The sequence below is a fragment of the Suncus etruscus genome, chromosome 2, assembly GCF_024139225.1.
Source record: "Suncus etruscus isolate mSunEtr1 chromosome 2, mSunEtr1.pri.cur, whole genome shotgun sequence".
Taxonomy (NCBI): Eukaryota; Metazoa; Chordata; class Mammalia; order Eulipotyphla; family Soricidae; genus Suncus; species Suncus etruscus.
In genome coordinates this window covers 34,169,246-34,185,140 of record NC_064849.1, presented here as the reverse complement: position 1 = coordinate 34,185,140, position 15,895 = coordinate 34,169,246, and the positions used below count along the sequence as shown (strand labels likewise).

At 38.6% G+C, this 15,895-nt stretch overlaps 1 protein-coding gene across 1 annotated transcript; it reads right to left on the bottom strand.

Annotated features, from left to right (window-relative positions):
• Window positions 1–9,826: 9,826 nt before the first annotated feature.
• LOC126000888 (U4/U6.U5 small nuclear ribonucleoprotein 27 kDa protein-like) lies at window positions 9,827–10,664 on the bottom strand. Its single transcript, XM_049768059.1, has one exon. It carries the CDS (start codon window positions 10,644–10,646, stop codon window positions 10,179–10,181), a length of 468 nt encoding a protein of 155 aa, XP_049624016.1. The 5' UTR covers window positions 10,647–10,664; the 3' UTR covers window positions 9,827–10,178.
• Window positions 10,665–15,895: the final 5,231 nt, after the last annotated feature.

The window sequence follows — 15,895 nt, the reverse complement described above, 5'->3', positions numbered from 1 at the left end:
CCTTGTTGACTCTGAATCCCTCATATCAGCCATTTATCTCTCAACTTGATCATCTAAGGTTGAGAGGATTATTCAAGTTTGCTTTTATTCCCGTTGAATAAGTACATCATATGCTTTCGAGTTAGTCCAATCATTCAATTTTCAATTATAAATTGGAATAGGTTTATCTGCATAATTTTTCATGTCCCCTTCAGATCTTTAAACAAAGCAAACACCACCACTTCTATATTGCAGATAGACTTGCTTACCAAAAATATTGGAACTATTTCATCTTCCTCATATTTATCATAGTTTGAATACAAGTCAATCTTTGCATAGAAGTTGCTATGTAAAAGACTAAATCCATCTACAAATTCTCCGAAATTCTTCCAAAAACACTATATCAGGAGTCACCAAAATATGGCCCAAGTGCCATATGCTGCCCACCAAGGACATTTATCTGTCCTGCAGGGTGTTTTTGCTGCCACTGCCTATCCTGATCAGTAGCCCACTTGAACCAGGCTCACAGTACACATATATGGGAAGTGTGCCACACTGTCAGACTCCCCTCCTTCTCTCCTGTCACTTGACTTCTCTCAGTCTCTGGAAGAGGTCCTCAAACTTTTTGGCCAGCCAAAAGTCGGCCTGTAGCTCCCATTGAAATGGTAAGTTTGTTGATTTAATGTTACTTGTTCTTCATTTTAAATATTGCATTTGTTCCCATTTTTTAATTCAAAATAAGATATGAGCAGTGTGCATAGGAATTTGTTCAGAGATGTTTTTTTAAACCATAGACCAGCCTTCCAACAGTCTGAAGAACAGTAAACTGCCCCCTATTTAAGGAGTTGAGGAGTCTGCATTAGCATATTCCATTTCTTTGAATAATTGAAAAAAAAGTGAAAAAGAGAGAGAAACCAAAATCATAGTAAAGTGTTGCCAGAAACTGAAGGGTATGACAAATGAAGAGGTTTGGATTAAACATCTTAAAATAAATTTTAATTTCAAAGATAGAGTCTCAAAATTTAAGTCATTTATTTGTATTTCTTCTAGAACATTATCTTCCTTTGAAATATAAGGTTTTTAGATGCAACGTTAAAAGCATAGAACCATGGTCTCAGTATGAGTTCAGTCCTTGACATTCAATATTGTTCCCCAAACACTGCTTGGAGTTATCCGAGGACAGAGGAAAAGGAGCAGGCCACTAAACACCTCAGATTCCCTCCCACGCACACACACACAATAACCAGTAAACAAAGCAGATTAAACATAAAATAAAATCAATTATTTCAAGCAGATTTAACTAAAGACTTCTACTTAAAGTGGATAAATGTGACTGAAATGATAGTGGAAAGTTTTAAAATCATCAATTTATATACACCATGGTCTCCATGACTACTGAATCCCCTACCCCATCCTGTGACCTTCTGTGACTTCGCCAGCCAGTGATGCCACTGATGTCTATATAAATAGGGCCTGTGTGTTCTAGGCTCATTTACCTTTGGCAAGTAGTGAGAGTAGTTGGGGAATTCACAAATGATTTTGGAGTATTTCTTCCCCATTATCCCCATGACCCATATGAACAGTCCCAAGGTGGGACTCTTTAACCCCCCCCCCCCCCCCCGTGTGCTCTCATATGCTCTGCTATGTTGTTCTTTTACATCTTCATGGAATGCATAAGAAAATCTTTTTCTGGTAGCAGGTAAGAATCCAAAACTAGTTCTGGGGATTTTTTGGCAGTCCAGGCTCTGAAGGAGACAATTGAGAAATACACTGAGGTTGGGGAGTCTGAAGACAGGATAGAATCATCTATCTTCTCACAAACCAGAAAACCATATCTTGGGGTTCAGGTGGACCTATTATCTCACGTTCAGAGACTATTTAGGTGCTATGTAAGTGCGGGGTCCTGAAGCCCCCCAGGGGGGGCCCGGCCAGCAGGAATTAGCTGGGAAGGCTTCTCAGACAACCGCACTCCTATTTTGCTGAGCAGAAGAGCAACCACACCTGTAAAAAATCTGTGAGAGGTTAATAATAAAGACCCAAGGCAGCGTCTCACTGTTCAAGGGTACCTTTATTGGGCTACAGCTCCTTCTTATATAGTGAAGGAGAAGGGGGCAGTACAAAGGTGATGTCAGTCATACTTTTGGCGCGAAGGTCCATACAAGGCAAGAATACATATCAGGTTACAAGGAACAAAGAAAGTAAATCATTCTCCAAATAAGGAAATGGGCAGTGGGCTAGGAGGCAGGATTACCTGCAAGTCATGATGAACGTGCTGTTTCCATGGAAATTTCTAGTGACCTTCTAGCTGCATTCCTAATTGCTTGACTATCAGGAGGTGGTGCAAGATGTGCTTGCCTCAGTGATCTCGAACAGACAATGTAACATATACACATAATAACTGCCTTGTTGACTCCGGAATGTAGTTGAGGGAGTAAGACCTCATTTCTGGGAATGGTACCGGGCCGTGTTGCTCTCCTCCGGGCTACAAGATTAATTATACTTTGCAGCTGCACATTCCTTTCTCTTTGGCCCAAGAACTTACAGCAAGACTGCATGTAGCCTTTAGGTGAAAGGCTGGATTATGGCAGAAAGAACAGCAAAATGGCCTCAAACAAGTCACAGTCCCCAACATGTAAGGGTCTGAGATAAAGTTCCACAAGTAAAGCTGTTTGAGAATTGGCTGTTTCTCTGGAGTGTCAGCTCTGCAGAACACAAGTCATAAATACATGTGGCAGGCCAATTAGTGTGACTGGGGTCGCTCAGTGTAAGTGGAGCTGCTCAGGACAGTGGTGATGAGTTTCTGAGAGCCTCTCAGCAGAGGGATCCAGGGTCCTCCTGAGGCAATCCATGGATCAGGGGCCTTGTTCCTGGAGTTTCCTTCTCAGAGCTCTGCTACCACCATGATTGGCAGAGGAGAATGAAGCTGTTGCAGCATCTTTGTCATTAATCCAGGAAGAAAGCTTACTCTGCTCGTTGAAGTCCTCCTGTGTTGCTCAGTTGAGACTTCTCTGAGTTGCCCAGAGTCCCCACCTCATTTTTCTTCTCAGCAATGGAGGGCAGCCAGGAAAAGACCTCTCTTACTGAGAGGTAAAGAACCAACTTTCCCAGTTCTCTAGGGAAGGACCCTCCTCTCCCTGTCCTCAAGCTCAGACATGATTTCTAAATATGTTAGTGTAGACATAGTCTCTCAGAGAACTCAGCACCCCTGAGGAGCAGCTGAAGGGATACCAAAGAACCTGAGACACTTTGGGGGTTCCGCTGACCCATTCTTGGACAGTCATGAAGGGCAGTGGCCTGTGCCTCCAGGTGGGAGATGGGAGGGACAGAGAACTTGTGCCTCTGGAATTGGTCACATTCCTGAGTGCTTGGATGATGGTCCTTTTGGGCTTCCGGGCAGTTATGGGACCCCGAGTTGGTTTGACAAGCCTTTGCCTGCAAGCAGGAGCCTCTGTGAGTCACTGTGTTGGTTGAGCAGAACCTGGGGGTAGCGACAGAGCTGTCCAGGATCACCCTGGACCCTTGACCAGAAGCTCTGCTACTGTCTCTGACAAGCATTCAAACTTCAACAGCATATTTACTCTTTTTTGTTTGTTTTGCATAGGAGAGGTGCCCTTGTGATGTATATCATCGTCAGGTGACTATTTTCCTCCTTCCTTCAATTCAGAGCCAGGGGCTGCCTGCCTGGACAAGGCCTGGGGAGCCATGGGGTCGGGTGCTGAGGTCCTGGAGACAGTTGGCGGGTACTGTGACTCACGGACTCGAGGCTGGACTTGAGGCTGAATGAAAAACCGCAGGGTCCTTTCTTCGACTTCCTGTTACATCCATGTGCTCTGTGTCACTGGGCACAGTAGCAGGAACCCCTTTATGTGCTCTCAGTGCTTTTTATGTGCTTGTCACAACCAGCATAGCTGCACCCTACACGGGCGCACAGCCCAGGCTGCTACCCTCTTCTCTCAGACCCTGGGCACCCTCTTCTGGAGACCAACACCATTATGTTTTCCGGGGCCACCCGCCATCTTGGCACTTCCAGCAGTGGAAGGACCCCCCACCTCCTCTGCCGAAACCTGACCCTCCTCCTTTTCTCATTTACCCACCCTCTTCTGTGCTCAGAAACACCAGAGCCATTTCCCCGCCACTTCTCCTCCCCACCCTTTCTCCAGCCCCCAAACTCCCTCTTCATAGTATAGATAGTGGTATCTCTTGCTTACCCAGATTTCAAGGCTTAGCTTAGTCTCAGAGGGCCCCAGTGACCGGATCCAGTGGCCAGTAATGCTGGTGGGCATAGTTCAATGCTGCTCAGATATCTCAGGAGACAGGTGTCGGGCTCAGGTCATCAACTTGCTGGAGGTCACAAACTGTATTGGACTCTGCAGAGACTTCATGGGAAGTTTAATTTAGTTAACTTTCAATCATATAATGTTCCAACACACTCCTTTCACCAATGTTCATTTCCTGCCACCAATCTGCCACCAAATTCCCTCCCATGACCCAAACCCACCCTGCTTCAGTGCCAGACATCTCTCTCTCTCTCTCTCTCTCTCTCTCTCTCTCTCTCTCTCTCTCTCTCTCTATTTCTCTCTCTCTCTCTCTTTCTCTCTCTCTCTCTTCTTTCCTCACCTTTTTTACTATGTTCTTTTTCTCTGTTTCCCTATTAGGCACATGGTTTGTAATGCTATTACTGAAGGGGCATCATTGGGGTTTCCTTCTCTCTAGCTGTTTTACTCTCTTTTGATTACATATGATTTGTTATTGTTTTGTTAGAGTATTTTGCTTGGTGACTTGAATTTAAAAAAAAAAAACTTAAGTTCAGGAACTTCAAGCTTCATGGGACCCTGCAGGCTGCCAGGAAGAGAGATGATGGCCCGCGGTGCCTAAGCCAGATTCATTGGGCTCCCCCCACTCTAAAGATTGAGGACACACCCTCTGAAATCCTTTACTGGTAATGATTTAGAGGACCTTTCAGTGAACTTGGGCTAATTTCCCCTCACTCTTCCATATTCCTGACCTCTAACTTTGGAGTTAGTCTCCCAGGCCCCTGTCCCAGCCCCTATCTAAATCCCTCTCCTTGCTCAGATCCTGGGGAGATACCCAAAACACCTCAGACTGCAGTTCATAACTTCCCTAAAGAGAACCAGAGTGAGGGGAGCAAGGTCCTTTCTGAAAATAACTATCCTGATGTTAGGGAAGAAGGGGCTCAGGATCACTGGCTGGATCCTATGCCAACTAACAGTCATGGTGAACTAACATATATTGACTCTACTAGAGTGGAGGGTGAACTAAATTCAACAAACAGAAGGAGCTGATGGTTCTGATGTAGGTTGGCCCCCAGGTGAGAAAGGAACTGGACAGAGCTCAATTCTTCCTCCAACAGAGCATGACATTCTCCCAGCAATAGATTTAGAAAAGCTTTAAAGGGGATTTACTGCTTTGTGTATCCTCAAAGAAGGAATAAACCAATGAATAACTAATGTTCTTGTTGACTGCTGTTTTTTCTGACACTGGGAGTGATGGGGGACAGGGAAAGATGGGGAATGGCAGCTCATAGAAGACCCCCATTGTCTCCTGGAGATCCTTGGTGAGCAGAAACCTGGTATTCGCTCACCTTCTTGAGCAAGGTTAAGGTGATTTTATTTTTTAGAAAGTTGTAAAGGAACAACAAAAAAGTATTTTTCATGTGCTCAGAGGTGCACTAAGAAAGAGAATATATGACACTACAGATATGATCTCACACTGATATTTATGACAGGATTTTAGAAAACCTCAATTTTATATTTATTTATTTTAATTTTCTGTTTCTTTTTTATTATTGCTTTTAGAATTTAATTACAGTTTATTCTCTAGAATAAAGTTTAATAGACATAATAGAATCAAAAATAGAATTACTTATATAAAAACTGAAATGCCACAAAAGTTATTGAATATTTCAATATTAAACCGTATCTATTTTCCACCTATTTTAAACTTTATGAACAAAGATTTTAGAGATATATTCATTTCATTATATCTTTATTCTTGATACAAGATAAATAATTGATGAATGATAGGTGTACTAGGTAGAGAAGGAAAAGAGAAATGTGAAGAATGACTAGTGGAAAAATAAAAACTGAGATCTTCCTCAGTCTCTGGAGACAGTCTTCTGCACAGACTTTGAGACCCCAAAGTCAGCAAGCAAAATACTCTAACAAAACAATAACAAATCATATGTAATCAAAAAAGAGTAAAACAGCTAGAGATAAGGAAACCCTGATGATGCCCCTTCAGTAACAGCATTACAAACCATGGTGCCTAATAGGGAAACAGAGAAAAAGAACATAAAAAAGGTGAGGAAAGGAGAGAGAGAGAGAGATGTCTGCCACTGAAGCAGGGTGGGTTTGGGTCATGGTAGGGAAATTGGGGAAATTGGTGGCAGGAAATGAACACTGGTGAAGGGAAGGTGTTGGAACATTGTATGACTGAAACTTAACTACGAGAAATTTTTAACTATATTTAATGGTGTCAAAGATATATGCATATAATGAATAAATAACAATTTCAAAATATAAGAAAGGGCCAGATCAATAGTGCCATGGTAGGGCATTTGTCTTGCATGCAGCTGAACCAGAATGAATCTCTGTTTGATCCCCAGTGTCCCATATGGTCCCTCAAGCCAGGAGCAATTTCTGAGTGTATAGCCAAGAGTAACCCCAGAACATCACCAGGTGTGGCCCCAAAACAAAAACAACCAAAAATAAATAAATAAAATAAAAATTCAAGAAAAACATAAGTATCACAACTAATATTGTATATGCTATCATACAAAATAGGAAAGAGTGAATGACATACTCAAAGTTCTGAATTAAACAGCATCCAATCTAGATGTATTACCCTCAAAACATTTATAAAGACTTTCAGGAGGGATAAAAATAAATAATCTTCTGATACAAACAAGAGCTGAACACATTTCAACTACTAATCTATGCTGCAAGAATTATTGAAAGTTTGTACCTGTAAAAATATTTTTGTTTTGTTTTGGTGTCACATCTTGCACCAGGTTAACAGGGTTCTGCATTCACAAATCACTACTGATAGGCTCGGAGGATTATATGAGATTCTCTGGATTGAATTCTGATCATCCCCACGCAAAGCAAAAGACCTACTCTCTGTGTTATCACTCCTGCTCCAGGGCACCTGTAAAAAATATCTTGCTGATTCCATAGCACATACAAATGAATAGCAACTAATACTTTTAGTTTCTTTTAATGTCCATGAACTAATATCTTTTATTTAGAAAGAATAGAGTAGCTGAAAAATTCAGAAAGGAAAAATCATCTATTAGCTGCCTACAGAAAACATATCTAAACTCATAGGATAAATGCAGAGTCAGAGTGAAAGGATGGAAACAATTGTTTAAGTCAATGAATGATAGATAAAAATAGGGGAGATGGACAGCCATACTTACATCAGAACAAATATCACTAAATACAGAAAGTAATAAGAGATAGTTATAACACTATCTACAGGATAAAAGCACAAGAAATAAGAAGTATAAACTCTGATCAACATTCATACAACAAATAACGTGTTGAGCTGGAAGATGAGATGCATAACAACTCCAAACAACTGAAATTTAAAAAGAGCCTTAAAACAAATGATCAGACAACGGAAAAAATCCTCAAAGAAAGCAAACAGATGACAATAGAAGTCTGTGATAAACTCAACAAAAACAACAAAAGAAGCATTGGAGTTCCAGAGACCAAGGAAGAAAATCCCTATGAAAAATTGAGTCTACATCATAGCTAAGTCTCAGAGCTAAAGAGTGCATGCAACCACATCCTGAATGCATTGAGTATCAGCCAAAAAAAAAAAGTTACAAAGAAAAGCACTCCAAGACACATCTTAGTCACAATGATGAAAACCACAGATAGGGATAGATTACTGAAATCATCAAGATCAAAAAGTAAATTATATAAAATGAAGCATCCTTAAGATCTACAGCAGATTTATCACAAATAACCCTCAAGGCCAACAGACAGTGGTGGGATATATTGACAAAATTCAATGAAATAAATGTTTTGCTAGGAATTATTCACCATCCAGACTTTCACTCAAGTTTGAAGGAAGGGCACACAACTTCATGGATGAACAACAGCTCAGAAACTTTGCAGACCCAAAACAAGCATTAAAAGAAGAACAGAAGCATCTAATTTAAGGCAAGGTAGACCCAATAAACACACCAAACCCCTACAAAAATATCACATTAAATCCTATGATAATCATCTTTCTCAATGTTAATGAACTAAATTCACCAGTTAAGAGGCACAGAGTGGCAAAATGGATTAGAAAATTGAATCTGACACTTTGCTGCCTGCAAGAAACACAACTGAATAATAATCAGTGCAAGCATAGACTAAAAGTTAAAGGTTCTAAAACAATTATTTTAGCAAACAACTCCCTTAAAAATCTGATATGCCATACTACAACAACAGACTTTAGGCATAAAAAGGTTATAAGAGACAGAAATAGACATTTTTAATAATCAAGGGCTGTTTACACTAAGAAGAAGACACACTCAAACATAAACACAACTAATGAGAAACCAGCTAAATATTTAAAACATTTGCTGATAAATTTGAAGAAAGTTATGAATTACCTGATAATAATAGTGGAAAGACATTAAGTCAACAAGGCTAAAACTTTACAACGATATACTGGGTCTGAAGGAAAAAATGGAACAGAGTGGCTTATATATATATTGCGATTTTCATCCCCAGAAAGCTGAATACACATTCTTTAATGAACATAGGACATTCTCCAAGACAGACCACATGCTGCGCTATAAACCATTCCTTCATATTGTCACAAGGATACAAATTGTTTCTACTCTCTTCTCAGACTGTGATGCACTAAAAGTAGAAGTGAATTACAGACACAGAAAAATAGCTGTGATACCTGAAAATTAAACAGCTCTCTACTGAACAACCAGGGGGTTAGAGATAAAGTAAAAGAGGAAATCAAAAGGTTCCTGGAAAGAAATGAGAATGAAGACATAAATTGTCAAAATTTGTGACACACAAGAAAAGCAATATTAAGAGGAAAATGTTAACTTTTCAAGCATTTATCAGGAAGGAAGAGAAGGCCTACATAATTTAATGGTACAGCTTAAGAAATTGGAATATGAGCAAAAACCAAGATAAAATTAGTCAGGTGAAAGGAAATAAAACTTAGAGCAGAATTATGAACTGGACACCCAAAAAAAAAAAATCCAAAATCTCAATGCGAGCAAGAATTGTTTTCTTGAAAAAAACTAAACAAAACTAAACAGTAAGACCTGAAAAGGGAGAAAGAAACAAATAGAATCAGAAGTGAAAAGTATATACAGATATACAAAAATTCAAAAGGTAATCAGAAATTGCATTGAAAATCTTTATGCCACAAATCTAAAGAAGCTGGAAGAAATAGACGAACTTTTGAACTCCTACAACCTTCCAAGGTTGAACAAATAAGAACTGGAATACCTGGGACCAGAGCGGTGGCGCTAGAGGTAAGGTGTCTGCCTTGCAAGCGCTAGCCTAGGACAGACCTCGGTTCGATTCCCTGGTGTCCCATATGGTCCCCCAAGCAAGGAGCAATTTCTGAGTACATATACAGGAGTAACCCCTGAGTGTCATTGGTTGTGGTCCCAAAACAAACAAAAAATCTAAGAACTGGAATACTTGAATAGACCCATCACTATTAAGGAACTTGAAAAGGTAATCAAAAAGCTCCCAGAAACAAAACATTTAAAAAGAATCTACTCCCGTTTTTTTTTTTACAAGCTCTTCAAGAAAATTGAAGAGACAGAAAAACATGCAAATATTTTTTCTTTTTCTTTTTCTTTTTTTTTTTGTTAGAAATATTGTTTTATTTGAGAAACTTACATCCAAATCATTTTTGTTTTAAAAAGTCCTAATGAGCATCCATTAAGAAAAACATGTATAGCTTCCACAGGAATAAGGACAAAACAAGGGGGCTGAGACTACCCCAATGGTATTTCCTAAAAGAAAAAATGATTATTTAACCTTTCTTCTCTTGAGGCGAGTAAAGTGAACTACACACTTCATAAATAAAGTTTTCTTACTTTACAAGGCAGAAGGACTGGGATCCTGCTTTGATGTCTATCAAATATAAATACAAAATCCACTCTTCTGAGGAAGGTGAGGGGGAGAAATCTTTAATAATTCTCATGCAATGAAATCCAAAGGTCTGTTGAATCCGCCTTTTCGATTCATGTACTGCCTGTACTTCCTCTTCTGGGACACATTGATGGCATAGTCATTTACAGATCCATCTACCTTTTTTCCTTTTGTGGAATCAAAGGAGGCAAATCCCATCAACTTCATCATTTCTATTTCTTCTTCAGTTTTACCCTCTAAGTCTTCCTCAGTAATCTGCCGTTCTTTGTTCTTTGCTTCTTTTGTTTCTTTCTTTTCCTCATCTCTTCTTTCTTTCAGTCGGGAAGGGGAAGGAGATGTAGATCTATGTCGTCTTGGGGATCTGGAGCGTCTTCTGTGTGGAGATCGAGAGCGGCTCCTTCTCCGGTCCCTCTCCCTGGACCGGGACCTATCTCGGCGTCGGCGGTCTCTCTCCCTGGAAGTGGACCGGGACCGCCTACGCTCCCTCCGCGGGGAGCGGCTGCGGCTGCGACCCATCCGGTCCCTTCCAGCTCCAAGCCCGCAAATATTTTTTCTTTCACTAATTCTCTCATTTTTATGATATCCTTAGGGTTAGCAGCATAAATTTGTAACTTGTTTTTTATTTTTAATATATTTATTTAAACACCTTGATTACAAATATGATTGTGGTTGGGTTTCACTCATGTAAAGAACACCCCCCTTTATCAGTGCAACATTCCCATCACCAATGTCCCAAATATTTTCTATGAAGACAACATCACTCTGATACCAAAATCAGACAAGGACACCACAAAGAGAATTATATGTCCATTATCTTGAAAAACACAGTTGCAAAAATCTTCAACAAAACACTAGCAACTAGAAACCAACTCATCAAGATATACAACATGACCAAGTTAGAATTATCCCAGGGATGAAGGATGGTTTAACATACACAAGTCAATCAATATAATACACCGTATTAATTAAAAAAACATGAACATATCAATCAATGCCAGGGAAGCATTTGACAAGGTCCAGCATCTATTCATCATAAAAACTCAACAAAATGGGAATGGAAGGAACTTTACTCAATATTGTCTAAGCCATTTAACATAAATCCATTGCAATCATTATACTCAATGGGAAAACACTAAAAGCCCTTCATCTAAGATCTTGCATAAGGCAAGGTTGCCGTATCTCATCACTTCTATTCAATAAATTCCTGGAAGTACTTGCTGTAGCAATAGGCATGAAAAACACATTAAGGGCTGGGGCCAGAGTGGTGGCATGGAGCAGTAAGACGTCTGCCTTGCCAGCACTAGCCTAAGATGGACCTCGGTTCAATCCCCCAGTGTCCCATATATGGTCCCCTTGAGCCAGTGATTTCTGAGCACATAGCCAGGAATAACCCCCAAGCGTCACTGGTGTGACCCCCCCCCAAAAAAAAAGACATTAAGGGTATCCAAATCGGAAAGGAAGAAATGAAGCTATTGCTGTTTGAAAATGACATGATACTGTATCTAGAAAATACTCAAAACTCTACAAAAATTCTTCTAGAAACAATATACTTACATGATAAAGTGGCAGGTTACAAAGTTAATTTTTATGGCAAAAATCCATGGTTTTACTATATGCATACAATGAAAGAGAAGAAAAAGATAGTAAAAAATAATCCCATTCACAATTGTACTTCAGAAAAATAAAAAACCTTGGAATCAATTTAACTAAAGAGGTGAAAGGTTTATATAAGAAAACTACAGGGGCTGGAGTGATAGTGCAGTGGTAGGGCATTTGCCTTGCACGGGGCTGACCCAGAATGGACCTGGGTTCTATTCCCGGTGTCCCATATGGTCCCCCAAGTCAGGAGCTATTTCTAAGAGCAAATCCAGGAGTAACCCACATCACTGGGTGTGCCCCCAAAATAAAAAAAAAATCCAATTAAATTTTAAAAAACTACAAAAACCTGCTTCAAAAAATTAAAGAGGACACAAGAAAATGTAAATATATAACTAGCCTATTAATTGTGAGGATCAGAATCATTAAAATGGCAATACTTAAAATAAAATATTGTACAGATTTAATGAAATCCCCATAGTACAATTGTGAATGGGATTTTTTTACTATCTTTTTCTTCTCTTTCATTGTATGCATATAGTAAAACCATGGATTTTTGCCATAAAAATTAACTTTGTAACCTGCCACTTTATCATGCAAATATATTGTTTCTAGAAGAATTTTTGTAGAGTTTTGAGTATTTTCTATATACAGTATCATGTCACTTGCAAACAGCAAGAGCTTCATTTCCTTCATTTCTTCCTTTCCTATGTGAATGCCCTTAATGTCTTTTTGTTTGGGGGGCAGGCACACCTTGGGAAAAGATGAAAAGCATCACTTTTCCCAACCTTACCTGTACTATAAAGCAATACTCATTAAGTCAACATGGTATTGGAATAAAGACAGACCCTGAGATCAATGAAATAGATTTGAATATTCAGAGATGGACCCACAAGTTTACAATCAATTAATTTTTGATAAAGAAACAAAAAATACAAAATGAAGCAAGAAAAGACTGTTCAACAAGTGGAGGTTATATATATATATATATATATATATATATATATATATATATATACATATATATGTAGTTTCATGGGTGAGAAGATGACATCTTTTGTTAGAAATTCCCTTTGCTAAGAGACAGAATTATAGTTCAGTATTATTTTAACTTTTGAAAATTCAGTTGAATTCTTTCAGACTTAGTTTCTCTCCTTTGCAAAATGGGAAAAGTAAATTTGTCTTGTCAAATGGTTTAAGAACAATTCTTCAAACAATATTTTGTGCTTTAGTAGGAAAGATATCAAAGACATATAAATGTGGTGTTTGTTTTTCATATAAAATTATTTTAGAGGTTATGACTTTTTAAAAAAATCCAAGTGGGAAAATCAGCAGATTTTCAATGTATATTGAAACTGTATTTCTGTTTGGCATGTGCTATATCTGTGCATTGTGGATGCCAAAGTTCAACTTCCAATATATTTTTTAGATGTATTGAGTTTATTTTCTTTGAGGCTTTTGGAAGGAAACAGCTGAATAGATTGGACTTCCTGGTGTCTCTAGAGAAGAGTACACTTCCTTTCCCAGGCTTCTCAACTCTACCCAAGATCACTTGACACTAAAATAAATCCACATGGAGAAGCACTCAAGAGAGAAAATCCTTGGCATTTTGGAAACTTTTTTAGGATGTCACAAACTGGAGACCATGAGTAACTCAAGAAAGTCACACTTTGTATGGGGAGGAAGGATGAGCCCGTGTCCAGGAAGAAGAGTGATATTAGATCTTCACTTCCCTATTGATCACAGACTGGAAAACATGGATCCTGAAGGGTTAGGTTTTTAACATTTCATTCACAAAATTCTCCTCCTTAGAAACTTTTCAGCTAATCAAATATTTCAGAAACCAGTACTTCTCCATGCATAAGACTTATTGATGTCTGTGTGACGTATTCAGGAGCTTCTGATATTTCCAACAAACCAATGATTTATATTAAATGCCTTTCCTCCTAAGGTATTTGGCAGGTCCCAGAATTCTGTTCTCTTTGGCTCCTTCCCATATTCTTCTTTATAAACCCCTCCTCCTTCAAATAAACTTTAAGTTGGGTTTAAGATCTTCTTGGAAGATGGTTCTATATTCTCCCTTCCTAGCCTTCCCAACAATCACTCTTATTCAAATGAGAAAATCACTAAAGGCTTCCTTGTCCTTGCCCCCCAGCAGACCCTCATAAATCCACAGTGAAGGTTTTTTTTAATTAAAGCGTCCAAATAATTAATGATCAACTCTATTTTGCCATTGAAAATCCAAATGTCACACGGTTGAAAAGACCCAACCAAATAATTCAGTGTACCCTATAAAGCCTTAAAAAAAAAAAAAAAGCAGAGCCTAAGTGGCCTGCATGACTGGTTTCTGTGCTGTCTGCAAAGCTTGGTTGGGTTTTTGGGCATTTGATTGGATTCCAGGAATAATGTGTCCTGAGCACAAAGGGCTCTTTTGATGTGTTTGAGCTGAGTCGTAGCTCCACCTCCTCCCCTCCTCATTTTACCTGGGATACACATTCTTCTTGTCTCTCAACTTGGAATAAAATATAGCCAAAAGTATAGAAGGAAAAACAGAGAGGAAGTTAAGAGTGGAGGTGGAGGAAAAACTTCAATTCAAATTTAATAATTATTACAGTCTTGCAGAAGCAAGAGAAGAAATGAGTTGATTCAATATCCATGACCAGATACTAGAAATAGAATAAAAATATGCCTCTTGTTTGACTGCATGTCATGAGTTATAGATCATAAATGAGTCTGTAATTTTCAAAAACTCAAAGCTATAGATTATTGACTATATAAAATTAAAATGAATTTACATTTTTAATTCAGGCAGAGAATTTCACAGTAAGTCCAGCATGTTACTTTTACAATACCAGAATATTCAAGAAAGAAGAAATAGAAATAAGACAGAGGCCTCTTTTCTAGAAAAATTAAAAACAACAGAATACAGAGCCAATTAAAGGCCTGTTTAAACACTTGTTTAATAGTGGCACTGAGAGATAGGGAGTATCATTCTAGCTCTAGCTATAGGGATGCTTACCAAAAGCAGAAAAACAGCAACGTGATAGACATCAAGGGCTTCTTGGAGGTCTTTCTGAACCAACATGAGCAGCTCTCTTACCCTTCTAATCATATTGTGGTTATCTGCAAAATTATGAAATTGACATCTACCAATATTATTTCTAGTTCCCTGCTTCAGAACTCTGTTTATCCACCAGATTAATGGCTTACAACCACAGTTTACTTATTTAGGTCTTCTAAAAATTTTAGGTCTTCCTTGATTTCAAAACTGTGTTATAGATATCTGTGTAGAAGCTATCTATCTATAAATCCATTATGTTTATTTCAGTAATTTGATACTTTTAATAGTTTCTAATGGTGTAATTTTAATTTTTCTTTAGTTACTAAAATTATAACAATGAAATTTTTAGTGCCAACTTTGAGCACAGTAACTTCATCAAATCATTTATTAATTCTAATAATTTTCAGTAGGTTCTCAGTCTGCTTCTCACCATCTGCATGCAGCTGATGAGATCAAAGGAAAGATGTTAATCTCTTTGTTGAGTTTCTTGGGCAACAAGCTACAAAAGCATTTCTACCAACTTAGATGTAAAGCAGGATTTAGTTTAAGGTCATAGGATAGTTCTGTGTGTCACTATAAAATGAATAAACAATGAAACTTTTTGTGTGGAGGGAAGGGGGAATGGCCCAGTAAAGCATTAGAGAATGAAACTAAATGCCCCTTTAGAGTTCTCTATGGAGATGAACTCAGGCTTCCCTATTACTTATTCTTTTTGGTTTTGGACTTGTTTTGGAGTTACAACTGGAGATACTCAGGTATTACTCCTATCTTTGTGCTCAGGGATCACTCTTTGTAGTGTTTGGGAAACCTTCTGTAGTACCAGGGATCAAATCAGGTTGCCGCTAGCACATTACCCCCATACTATCTCCCCAGCCCTCACTGGCACTACTTAACAAATTTCTGAGAAAGCAAGTTTTCTTTTAACTATTTAGGTTCAGCTTTTGATCATAGTGCCAATTGACCGACAGGTACTCCAAGCGTCTATGCAATTCCACAGGAGTGGTACCCGCAAGAAAATTGATCATCCTTTAGAAAAAGGGAGATTTGATATTGGAGTAGCAAAAACAGTACATAGCCATCATGTATATAATAATAGCTATTCCTCTCA